Source organism: Schistocerca piceifrons, chromosome 10 (genome assembly GCF_021461385.2).
Source record: "Schistocerca piceifrons isolate TAMUIC-IGC-003096 chromosome 10, iqSchPice1.1, whole genome shotgun sequence".
NCBI lineage: Eukaryota > Metazoa > Arthropoda > Insecta > Orthoptera > Acrididae > Schistocerca > Schistocerca piceifrons.
Genome location: NC_060147.1, coordinates 37,625,360 through 37,638,910, shown reverse-complemented (window position 1 = coordinate 37,638,910; position 13,551 = coordinate 37,625,360). Strand labels below are relative to the sequence as shown.

The window sequence follows — 13,551 nt, the reverse complement described above, 5'->3', positions numbered from 1 at the left end:
ATCATATAACTGTCACTGAGTTGTACATTTCCTTCACCATTCCACCTCCACTTTTCCTGCCATAAGTTTTTTGTGTGTTCGGATGGAGCCCACCAGAATTTCTCTCCTGTGCCAATTTTTTAACCTCAGCGTAGCAATTACACCCAATGGCAGCGTTATTCTGCAACACATATCCAATGCTTTGATTCTCTCCTTTTCCAGTTTTTACACAATCCATGATTCACTTCTATAGGGTATTCCACATTCCCAGAAATTTCTTCTGCCAAGTTAAGGTCTATGTAAAATGCTAGTGGAATCCTTTTGATAAGAAATGCGCTATTTGGATGTGATAGTCTGCTTCATTTGCTTTCATTTATTCATCTGGCATGCGTTATTTTGCTTCACTTTTTCTAGTACTAAAATTATGAAGTCAGGTTTGCTCCTAATCTCATTTCTGCTGCTCCTCGATACTTTTGTCTTTTTTTGGTTTATCCTCAATCCGTAGTCTCTGCTCATTAGACCGTTCATTTCATTCAACAGGTCCTGTAATTCTTCTTCATTGTCATAAAGGACAGCAATGTCATCAGTGACTCTTGCCAAATTTTAGAGGGCCGTCCATGCACTGTGCTACAGACCAGGTTTTAGCAATGCGTCTCCATGTCAAGCAGAAAGATATGAAATGTTATAAATGTATGCTTTCCCCACATATACGAGTCCTGGTTGTGGTGACAAAAGACACGTATTACTCGTGTTGTGGGGGAGCCCTTTTTTCATTGCCTGCTTTGGCCTCATTGTAGCTTTTCTACTATCATTATATACAGCACTTTCACTATGTATGTTAAAATATTATTAATGATTTCGTCTCAAAAGTTGAGTACAGTGTGTCGTGGTGGACTGATACGTAGCATAGCTCGACGTCTAGGTTTATTGACAGGTGACTGGTTGTAAGTTAGCAAAGCCAGCTAACATGAATATTAAATCTTGGTTAATATGACAGACTGATCTTCTACAGTGTAGGCTGAAGTCTGTTAGCTTGGTAGCTGATAGTTGGATTTTCCATTATTTTTGTGTTCACATGCATCCAGGAACCTGCCAAAAAAATTATCAAATAAAGTGTTTTTCTCTGAAAATTCTGTATCATTGCACTCTAGCAACGTCTATGTTAATGTTGTTACATTAAACACTTGTTATCTGTTCTGCAATCAGTATGAAAACATATTGTTACATGATTGGCTATACAAATCAGCTGGTTTGCTGTCTTAAATTACCACAAGCATTCGCAACAGGTGTTACCAAATACCAGCATACTATTATGAACTCTTCGAAGCTAGAGTGTAGATGACCGCTTCTAAACTTTTACCGGGAATCTTATTATTGATATCTTTTCATTCTGAGTTTTAATCCCTCTCCTGAACCTTTATTTCTTTGTTTCATTGCTTCAATGATATGCAGAGTGTTTGGAAATCCCTGTTACAAACTTCTAGGACTTGTAGAGGGGAGTGAGTACATAATATTTTGAATGATCATTCCCGTGTTGCAGCCTTTTGAGAACGTGTTTGTTAGGTAGGTATGTGACAGGATAATCATTTTGAGGGTGGTTACGTCAGATGGCTGATGTCACTTCATGTCTGCTCTACCTCTCTGACCTGATTCGAGCCTCGTTCGCGTGTCTGTGAGTGTTAGAGCAACATGGTTGAATACATGTTTGCACAGTACAGTGACATAATCCTTCTGAATGTCAAAAATCACGGTAACGGAAGAACTGCACATCGTCTTTATCGAGATTGTTTTACACAGTGTCAGACTCCATCACATACTATTTTTGCCACCTACCTTCACTGCAAGCAGGTATGACTGTATTGCTCCAAGGAGACTCCACACACCCACATTAGAGGAGGCCCTGCTGCATTATATTGAAGAGAACCCATCAACGAGTACACGAATAATTTCTTTGGCTACTGATGAGTGGAATTGTAAGACAAGTAATGTACTGGGTCATGCCTAATCAATTGCTTGTAAAAGTAGTTGCAGTACTAATGTGTCTTCAAAAATTTGTAGCATGGAAATGGTACATTTCTGGACACAGCTTCCAGTGAAAATATTGTCTACTCACACCCCTCTACAAGTCCTAAAAGTTTGTAACAGGAATTTCTGAACTGTACAGATTGAAAAGTAGAGGAGGAAGAGTGCATCCCATGTATAGCTCCCTAAGCCTTTCATTCTTACAGTTCCCTCTAGGCTCATGCACATGTTGTGTATCGTGCATGTTTCCATGTAATGTATTCCAGTTTATCTGAGGTTTTGAAACATATTGCTATTAGAGGGTGTTATTGGATCCCTCTGATATTTTGGTTCTGGTAACAAACTTACACGAGTGAGTGGTGCACTGGTTAGCACACTGCCCTTGCATTCTGGAAAGTGGTTTGAATTCCCATCCAGCTGTCAAATTTATGTTTTCTATGATTCCCCTAAAGTGCTCCAGGCAAGTGCCAGGATGGTTCCTTTGGAAAGGGCAAAGCCATATCTTTCACCTATGCTTTCATAAACTGAGCTTGTGCTGTCTCTAAAAACAATGTTGTCAACTGGACATTACAATTTAATCTTCCTTTCTCCTTTGACAGACTTACCTGTAGCACAGACCCAGGTCTAGGTTAGGTCTATCTATCTATATCCAAATCCTGCTCCAGCTACTGCCGGGTCTGGGTGCTGACGAGTCCTCTCCATTTGGCTCGGTCCTCCCACCACTTTTTTTCCTCCACTTGCTGCCAGGTCACACCTCTCCTGTCTACAGATATTCTCACTCCCATTTTCCACCGTGTTCTTGGGCGCCCTCTTGGTCTTTTCCCATCCATCTTTAGTTCTTCCATAATATTGGGGAGTCTCTGCCCATGCATCCTCTTAACATGCCCATACCATCTTAATCTCTTTTTTTCAATTTCTTCTCTCATACTTTCTTGTTTAAGGTCCTTTCTAATCTCTACATTCCTTACTCTGTCCATTCTTGTTTTTCCCTTAACTGCTCTGAGAAATTTCATTTCCCCTGCTTGCAGTCTGCTCCAGTCCCTTTCTGTCACTGTCCATGTTTCTCCACCATAGGTGACAATAGGGAAGTAATAGTTCTTATAAATAAGGAGTTTTGCTTTTTATGAAACTTCCTTGTTCCAAACCAGGTGTTTTATTGTTTGGTAGGAATTTCCTCCCTTCTGTAACCTCCTATTAATTTTGTTAGTTATTCTTCCAACCCTAGATATTTCACTCCCTAAATAAGTGAAACTTTCTACCACTTTGAGGGGTTCTCCATTCAAGGTAATATTTCTCTCGATCCCTTTCTCTCTTCCAAATACCATTACTTCACTCTTATGTTTATTTATTTTTAATCCATACCTTTTCATTATTTCCTTCCACGCATCAAGCTGTAACTGTACATCTACCTCTTTATCACCCCATATTACCATACCATCTGCAAACATCATCTTTTTGTCTTTTTATTTTACTATATCTAGGTTAGGTCTGAAGGGGATAATTTGCTTGAGAGTCGGTAAAGCTGAGGAATGTAAATGTCAGATTAAGTTTATGGTAATAGACTCACCTAGAGCATAGCCTGATGTTTACGTTAGTGTCATATTTAAACACACTTTGCCTTAATTCACACACTTTTTTTCATCAAAGCTAAAATTGCCTGGTAAATTTAGAAAACACATATTACATAATGGACAAGTCTTTGATCAGTATTTTGATGTTTATTATGTGCATACATAGCCCGCCCAGTTGGCTGTGCAGTCTAGCGCATGGCTTTCCGGACGGGAAGGAGCGCCAGTCCCCGGCACGAATCCGCCCGTCGGATTTTTGTCGAGGTCCGGTGAGCCGACCAGTCTGTGGATGGTTTTTAGGCAGTTTTCCATCTGCCTCGCTGAATGCGGGCTGGTTCCCCTTATTACGCTTCAGCTAAACTATGTCGCCGATTGCTGCGCAAAGAAGTTTTCCACGTACGCATACACCACCATTACTCTACCATGCAAACATAGGGGTTACACTCTTCTGGTGTGAGATGTTCCCTGGGGGGTCCACCGGAGGCCGAACCGCACAATAACCCTGGGTTCGGTGTGGGGCGGCGGAGGGGTGAAGTGGACTGCGGTAGTTGTCGTGGGGTTGTGGACCACTGCGGCTGCAGTGGGGACGGAGCCTCTCCATCGTTTCTAGGTCCCCAGTTAACATAACATATCATAAAATTTTGTTAGAAACCGATGTTAATAATACTGGTATGTAATTTTTTGTGTCCGTTCTTCTATGCTTCGTCTAAACTTTAGCCACCTCTGTTCTCCTCGAGTCGTTTGGGGCTTCGCACTGGGCGAGAAATTCACTATAAATGCAAGGTAATCAAAGGCCCAGTGCCATAGAATACTCTCTGCAAAACCGAACTGGGATCCCATTCGGACCAGGTGACTTATTTGTTTTCTAATCTTTCAGTTGCGTTTCAAAAATGGTTCAAATGGCTGTAAGCACTATGTGACTTGACATCTGAGGTCACCAGTCCCCTAGACTTAGAACTACTTAAACCTAACTAACCTAAGGACATCACACACATCCATGATCGAGGCATGTACATACATGTACATACTTCATCCACAAACTGTAAAAAATTCCTGAGGGTGTCTACTTTGTAACTTTTACCACATATTGTACCATTTCCTTACTACATCAAGTTATGCAAAACATTCTGTTATGTTCTAATAATTTCCGGGTATGCAGCCGGATCCCGTCGATATTCTGCCACGATATTTTGGCCCAGAGATGTCCGGCCATCATCAGGTGAGTACACAACTACTGAAGAGCCCAGGTGCAGTCGCGGTATTTATGCCAAATCTCGCGCATGCGAAATGTACTGGCATCCTATAGCGCATACGTCAAGTGTTGACATGCGCAGCATAGCCGCGTTGTACGTGCTGCCTTCAGGCATGCGCGAGATTTGGCATAAATACCGCGACTGCACCTGGGCTCTTCAATAGTTGTGTACTCACCTGATGATGGCCGGACGTCTCCGGGCCAAAATATCGTGGCAGAATGTCGACGGGATCCGGCTGTATACCCGGAAATTATTAGAAGCAGAAATACGCCGGGAAAATTTCAGAAGTCACATTCTGTTATGTGTTTGTATGCTGTTATTGCGTGTTCTGTTGAGAAGCAAAAATGCTTCAGACATTATCTAATATTTACCTGTTACAGTCAAAGAACGAATTAGAAGAAGTGGAGACAGAGAGTAACTCCAGGCTGGGAGCGAGCAGGACAGAACAGCCGTCGCCCGGCCAGCTGGAAGGCGAGGAACGGAGGCCGGCGCTCCCGCACGACAGCCCGATGTCGACGTCGGAGCCCGGCTGCGACCGGGACCGGCTGACCTCGCTGTACCATGGCACGTGGCCCGTGGAGCACAGCCTGTGGCACAGTGGGCCCAGCTCTCTGGGTGCCGGCAGTGGCAACCCCAGGGGTCTCCACGCGCAGCTCAACGGCAGCCAGGTAGCGTCTGCTGTCGCTGCTGTGCTTTTGTAATGTTGTCTCTTTGTCAGTCCTCAGTAGGTAGATGTACCGGGTGATCAAAAAGTCAGTATAAATTTGAAAACTGTATAAATCACAGAATAATGTAGATAGAGAGGTACAAATTGACACACGTGCTTGGAATGACGTGGGGTTTTATTAGAACCAAAAAAATACAAAAGTTCAAAAATTGTCCGACAGATGGTGCTTCATCTGATCAGAATAGCAATAATTAGCATAACAAAGTAAGACAAAGCAAAGATGATGTTCTTTACAGGAAATGCTCAATATGTCCACCATCATTCCTCAACAATAGCTGTGGTCAAGGAATAATGTTGTGAACAGCACTGTAAAGCATGTCTGGAGTTATGGTGAGGCATTGGCGTCAGATGTTGTCTTTCGGCATCCGTAGAGATGTCGATCGATCACGATATGCTTGCGACTTCAGGTAACCCCGAAGCCAATAATCGCACGAACTGAGGTCTGGGGACCTGGGAGGCCAAGCGCGACGAAAGTGGCGGCTGAGCTCACGATCGTCACCAAACGACGCATGCAAGAGATCTTTCACGCATCTGGCAATATGGGGTGGAGCGCCATCCTGCATAAACATCGTACGTTCCAGCAGGTGTTTATCAGCCAGGCTGGGGATGGTGCGATTCTGTAACATATCGGCGTACCTCTCACCCGACACGGTAGCAGTTACAAAACCAGAATCACACATTTCCTCGAAGAAAAAAGGCCCGATAATGGTAGGTGTGGTAAATCCAACCCATACTGTGGCTTTCTCGTCGTGCAATGGAGTTTCCACGACAGTTCTAGGATTTTCGATAGCTCAAATTCTGCAGTTGTGGGTGTCGACAGACCCTCGGAGCATGAAATGAGCTTCGTCGGTCCACAACACGTTACTCGACCAATCGTCATCTTCCGCCATCTTTTGTAAGGCCGACACCGCAAATGCCCTTCGCTTCATTAAATCGCCAGGTAACAGTTTGTGATGCCGATGGCTTTTGTACGGATAGCATCGGAGGGTACGCCTCAGTGCCAACCAAACGGTAGTGTATGGAGTGCCGGTGCGACGTGCGACTGCACGAGCGCTGACTTCCCCGTGCATAGACGAACCCGCTACAGTCTCCATTTCTTCCTGAACTTTCTCAGCAGCCTTGTGCTCGGTCGGCCACTACGGGGTCGATCGTCTAAACAATCCGTGGCTTCGAACTTCGAAATCATTCTCGCCACAGCTGCATTTGTCAACGGACTTTTACTCGTTCGAATCCCCTTTCTATGGTGATAGGATGGTAACGCTGAACTAGCACTTTCCCCATTCTGACAATACAGCTTCACTAAAAGCGCCTTTTCAGGCAACATCAACATGCTGTTACTGCTGGTGCATCTGATTCTCTCCTCATTACAGCTCCTTTTATACAAGATTGTCATGTGTAGTCACTGACGTTTTGCTGTCCAGCGCCATCTGTCAGACATTTTGTGTTTTTAAACCCCATGTCATTCCAAGCATGTGTGTCAATTTGTACCTCTCTATCTACATTATTCCGTGGTTTATTAAGTTTTCAAATTTATACTGACTTTTTGATCACCCGTTATTATTATGACGGCATTGAGATACAGAAAAAGACATAAAGGAATAAATAACTCTTCAATGTGAGTGAGGTAGCCTGAGGAGTGTAACTGAGGTTTGCCTGTAATAAGACTGAGACACTGGGTACTACTGGGGATTGGGAAACACCAGTACCATATCTGGGAGAATATACAACATGAAGAATGAGGGAATAATAGAGACTAGTGTTGCCTGCGTTCGATATTTGACCAACTGAATCAGTGGATCTGACGTGCGATAAAAAATGCCGTCTATATCAAAAGTGATACACTCCATGCAGAACTCTGAAATTTTAGCGTCAGAAATGACCCCTAGCATGATTTCCCTTTCATTGTTTGATCATTTGAAGTGAGTGCTCAATATTGAAAAATAAATTTTGTGTATTGAGGGCAAAATAACTTATGACAACACAATGCGAGTGCCATTATGTCGCGTAAAGTAACAGCAGATGTGATATGATTCGCATTACTAAATATGGACTGTAAATTCGTCAAACTGCAATAATAACTCTTAAAATTATTTGAAATTATGTTTAGTGCACATTTAAATCTTATCTTTTAAAAACAGGAATAGCATTATGATTATCAGCATCCACGTTATTCCTATTACTTTGTCTATGAAAAAGTCGTGTCCCTCTATCGCTTTGTCTTTCAGTCCAACTCTTTATTGTTCTTCGAGGCATCACCTTAAACAAGCATAGTTTCTGTGCAATAAGGAAAATCGTAGCTATTCAAAATGAGAAAAAAATGATGCTAATAAACGATTGTTGCCCCTAATGATTTCTTTACTAAATTTCATTTTCCACTACTGACAACATAAATGAAGTAGCAGCTGTGACATTGTAGCTGCTTATTGCGCGTTTGTTACTGCAAATGAACCCTCTGCAACATTTAAATATCAACGTCCATAGAATTCGATTTCACGAAACATTTTTACTTTCATGTTTCATTTTTACCACAGAACCTGATTAGTATTGAGGGCAGAAGTTAGGCAGCACTCCACTAGTGGATGTTCACTTATTGGAGATTTTAGTGTCTGATAGAGAAGTTATCATCAAGGTTATGAATATAGAAATATTCTACTTCCTTTTGCCATGGCTACGAATGCATGTGATTTTGCCTTTGTGCACATCTATGGCAAAGTACCTTTCGAATTATATGTTTCATTGGCTTCCTTGTACAATTAATATTAAAAATTGGTACTCCAGTTTTCGTGTTCACGTATTAATATTATAATGATGAAGATGATATGGGCCTTATGTATGACGAAAGATATATACTGTTTTATATTTATTAAGTTAACATATATATCTCTGAGCAGTTTTCTGTAATGTACATTAAAATTATGAGAGTTAACAGTGAGTGACCATGCTCCAGGAGGAAAGCTGACAGCATATAGTTCACAGCACGAATGTCATATATCGCAAATATTTTGTACGGAGTGCATAACTCACAGCGCAAACACCAGATGTTAACTGGAAATGATCGTAATGCCACAACAACACGCTCAATGTGTTGTATGGTATGCAAAATTTTCATTTGCCATAGACACGCAGTGAGCTGTCAAGTGTCCCATGACATTGAGACATTATAAATGGTACAGCATGTTCTTGCAAAATGGACTGCAGATACTTCATCCAGGTGGAAGGTTGTACGATATAAACAAGAAGCAAGATATTCAACAAGCTGTGACTTGCCCATAAAAGTCACTCCACCGCTTAGCAGAGCTGAAGACGGATCTAATGTCAACAGATCTTTTGCGTGGGACTACGTCAAGTCAACTGTGTATGCACAAAGTGCACAGAATTTTGCCAATCTGCATAGGCAGATTACAGCGGCCTTTCAGCAAATCACTCCAGAAATGCGCCACACGGTGCGACGTGGACATGAGGTTGATCAGTGCCGCATTCTGTATGTACTGTTAATAAGCAGTAAATGTGCATCGTTTCTTGTATATAATGTTTTTCTTTTCTGGTATCTAAACATATCACCCTGTATTTACAGACGAGCAATGGTTCTGTATACAGCTGAGACTATGTAACAAGAGGGACACACAGTGCAGAACAATTATAAGGTAAAACCAGGATGAAAAGGTGTAAGTTTTGGAGGGTCATAGAATAACAAAAGTGTATGGGAAACGATGGATAGGGCAAGAGGATATAGGATAAGGACAGAGAATAACCAGTGAAGCGGACAAGTGAAGAGGATACTGAAGACCTTGAAAAGTGAGTGGGAGAGACGAAGAGAAAGGATGAAGATGTGCTAGGAGGAGAAGAAGAAAAACACAATCCTTAAAGGAGCTATCTGTGATTCTACATAGGGAATAATGAAAGGAAGAGGAAAAATCGTTTTTAGCTCATGTATTTCTGCAGCTGAATAAATGCAGTTTATATTTACCACACATGTTTTGGCTCAACTTTTTTGAAGCATCTTCAGTGGCCTGAAATACATACACATTTTCACTGACATATTCTGACATTGTACTTGTGAATTATAAACAGTTTGGCTCTGGCATTTCCGTCCTCACCATGTATTTCATTATTTACAGTATGTGTATTACTTTTGCACTACATGAATGTGTGGTACTGTTATGCTGGTGAAACTGATCTTGTACGTCCTGCATTATAAATATTTCACCATTTTGTCTTCTTTTTGGAGGTTTTTCAACTATGGAATATATGTATATGATATTAATGGTTTTTTTATACACTCCTGGAAATAGAAAAAAGAACACATTGACACCGGTGTGTCAGACCCACCATACTTGCTCCGGACACTGCGAGAGGGCTGTACAAGCAATGATCACACGCACGGCACAGCGGACACACCAGGAACCGCGGTGTTGGCCGTCGAATGGCGCTAGCTGCGCAGCATTTGTGCACCGCCGCCGTCAGTGTCAGCCAGTTTGCCGTGGCATACGGAGCTCCATCGCAGTCTTTAACACTGGTAGCATGCCGCGACAACGTGGATGTGAACCGTATGTGCAGTTGACGGACTTTGAGCGAGGGCGTATAGTGGGCATGCGGGAGGCCGGGTGGACGTACCGCCGAATTGCTCAACACGTGGGGCGTGAGGTCTCCACAGTACGTCGATGTTGTCGCCAGTGGTCGGCGGAAGGTGCACATGCCCGTCGACCTGGGACCGGACCGCAGCGACGCACGGATGCACGCCAAAACCGTAGGATCCTACGCAGTGCCGTAGGGGACCGCACCGCCACTTCCCAGCAAATTAGGGTGACTGTTGCTCCTGGGGTATCGGCGAGGACCATTCGCAACCGTCTCCATGAAGCTGGGCTACGGTCCCGCACACCGTTAGGCCGTCTTCCGCTCACGCCCCAACATCGTGCAGCCCGCCTCCAGTGGTGTCGCGACAGGCGTGAATGGAGGGACGAATGGAGACGTGTCGTCTTCAGCGATGAGAGTCGCTTCTGCCTTGGTGCCAATGATGGTCGTATGCGTGTTTGGCGCTGTGCAGGTGAGCGCCACAATCAGGACTGCATACGACCGAGGCACACAGGGCCAACACCCGGCATCATGGTGTGGGGAGCGATCTCCTACACTGGCCGTACACCACTGGTGATCGTCGAGGGGACACTGAACAGTGCACGGTACATCCAAACCGTCATCGAACCCATCGTTCTACCATTCCTAGACCGGCAAGGGAACTTGCTGTTCCAACAGGACAATGCACGTCCGCATGTATCCCGTGCCACCCAACGTGCTCTAGAAGGTGTAAGTCAACTACCCTGGCCAGCAAGATCTCCGGATCTGTCCCCCATTGAGCATGTTTGGGACTGGATGAAGCGTCGTCTCACGCGGTCTGCACGTCCAGCACGAACGCTGGTCCAACTGAGGCGCCAGGTGGAAATGGCATGGCAAGCCGTTCCACAGGACTACATCCAGCATCTCTACGATCGTCTCCATGGGAGAATAGCAGCCTGCATTGCTGCGAAAGGTGGATATACACACAACTAGTGCCGACATTGTGCATGCTCTGTTGCCTGTGTCTATGTGCCTGTGGTTCTGTCAGTGTGATCATGTGATGTATCTGACCCCAGGAATGTGTCAATAAAGTTTCCCCTTCCTGGGACAATGAATTCACGGTGTTCTTATTTCAATTTCCAGGAGTGTATGTGTGTGTATGGGGGGAGGGTGGGAGGGTGTTTACATCTATTTCAAGTCTTTTGATAGGTTTAGCACTGTGTTGCTGTTTGTCTATGTTCTGTCATTTATCAGTTGCTTGTTCTCTGGTCTCCACATTTCATTGTAAGAGAAATGACTTAGCACACATTTAGAAATGAATATAAAGAAATGCAGCAATCATTCCACATTTGATCACTTAAAACAGCATAGTCATCACCCCACAAATACGAGGTGTGAGACAAAAGTAGTGAGACTAACAATACTGTGCATAGTCTGCCAACGCTGTGTTGTACTTGTGCAGACCAGTGTGTTCATCCCTTTCGGAACCTCAGTCCGTGTTTCAGCTCCGTACGGCTGTCATCTGATTTTTAAGAGTACCATCAGCGAAGTTAAAATTTTTTTTTTTTTTTTTTTTAAAAAAGCAGAGCCCAGCCTCCGACAAAATCTCGAATGTTTCTCAGGGATATTTCGAGCATTTTGGTATCTGTATGACTAAAAGGTTAAAACGGTGCATGGTACCAGTTGAAGGTTGCCTACCTAACAGCTTGCAATGGGAACGATGATTTTATTTTCAATATTTCATATGACTTTGACCTAATTTTAAAAAAAATGAAATCGCTGTTCCCATGTACTCATGAAGGGGTATAAAGTTACGTTTGAAAGTTGAACATAAAAAGTATTAGAAACGGTATACGTGTTTTGAGCAATCGCAACTCACGGCGAATAAATTATGCCGACTATATTCATCCAGTATTTGAGGATGAGGCCACTTATCGAAACTACAGGGTGTCCGAAAAGTCTTTCCATGATTACATGAATTGATAGGCTAGAAGTAAGATACAAATATGAAACTGGTGTCTAATTGTTTACAAACTATCAAAGTTTTTTTCACACATCAGTAAACTTCCACATGAGCACCCTTGGTAGCAAGTAGCACATCTATGCGATATTCAATTTCCGCCCACACATTAGCCAACATCACTGGAGGGATCGATTCAACGACTGTGGTTATCCGTTGCCGCAGCGTTTCAAGATCTGGTACACGTGTTTGGTAGACCTCGTCCTTGACATAACCCCATGAAAAGAAGTCTAATGGGGTTATGTCAGAAGAGCGTGGAGGCCAAACCGTTGGCCCATAACGACCAATCCATCGCTCAGGAACGGTCATATTGAGATAGGCACGGACGTCCAAACCCCAATGAGGCGGTGCACCGTCTTGCTGAAACAAGACATCGGGGTGATATTGAAGCAGCGTACAGCATACAGAACAGCATACAGTTGCAACATGTCCAGATACACTGCAGATGTGATGGTAGCCTCAGTGAAGAAGAATGACCCGATAATTCGATCGTGCAATAGTGCGCACCAAACATTCACCTTTGGACTGCCTCTGGTGCACTCCATGACCTCACCAGGGGGTTGTGAACCCCAAATGCGCACGTTATGGAGATTCACTACTCCACTGACAAAAAAGGTCGCTTCGTCGGAAAAGGCAATTCGTCTGAGATAACCATCATCATCCTCAATACGTGATAGCATTTCGACCGCAAAGTCATATCGACGTGTACTGTCATTGGGCAACAAGGCGTGAACGATTTGCACTTTGTATGCACGAAACAATAAACGTTTGTGTAAAATGTCATGGAGAGAGCTTTTTCGCATCTGTAATTCACGTGAGGCCCTGCGCACCGATTTCTTCGGACTTCGCAGAAAAGATGGCCTTACAGTTTCCACCCTGTCTGCTGAGGTTCTTGGTCGACCAGACCTCGGAAGGTCAGCAACCGATCCTGTGTTCTTGAACCTCTCGTACCAGGCTTTAATGCTCTTGACAACAGGTGGATTCCTTCCAAATGTTGTCTGGAAGTGTCTCTGCACTGTGGTTGGTGATCGTCTCTCATGGTACCACAGGACACACTGTGCCTTCTCCTGATTGGTTAACATGGCTTCTTGGGCACTGTACCACATCCACTACTTACGTACTGCGAACCTAAAAAAGAAAAAAAAACTTTCATAGTCTGTAAACAATTAGACACTAGTTTCGTATTTGTATTTTACTTCTAGCCTGAGTTATCAATTTATGTAATCAGGGAAAGACTTTTTGGACACCCTGTACATATCCTGCAGAGCAGCCTAGATGTCAGGGGTTACCTATGCGTAGGAGTTAACAACGCCTATCACCCCACCAGCCTCATCCCTATTGGAGCTTCTGTTTCCTCCAGACAAATAAGTATTCTGTGTGCCAAATTTGATTGAAATTGATCCAGTGGCTTAGGTGGCAATTTGGGAAAAA

At 43.6% G+C, this 13,551-nt stretch overlaps 1 protein-coding gene across 1 annotated transcript in view; it reads left to right on the top strand.

Moving 5' to 3' along the window:
* The window catches only part of LOC124718638, a 526,059-nt gene that overhangs the window by 289,955 nt on the left and 222,553 nt on the right, over window positions 1-13,551 (top strand). The window contains exon 5 of the mRNA XM_047244262.1: window positions 5,203-5,490. Within this exon, the coding sequence (XP_047100218.1) occupies window positions 5,203-5,490 (288 nt within the window). The remainder of the gene's footprint in view (window positions 1-5,202; window positions 5,491-13,551) is intronic.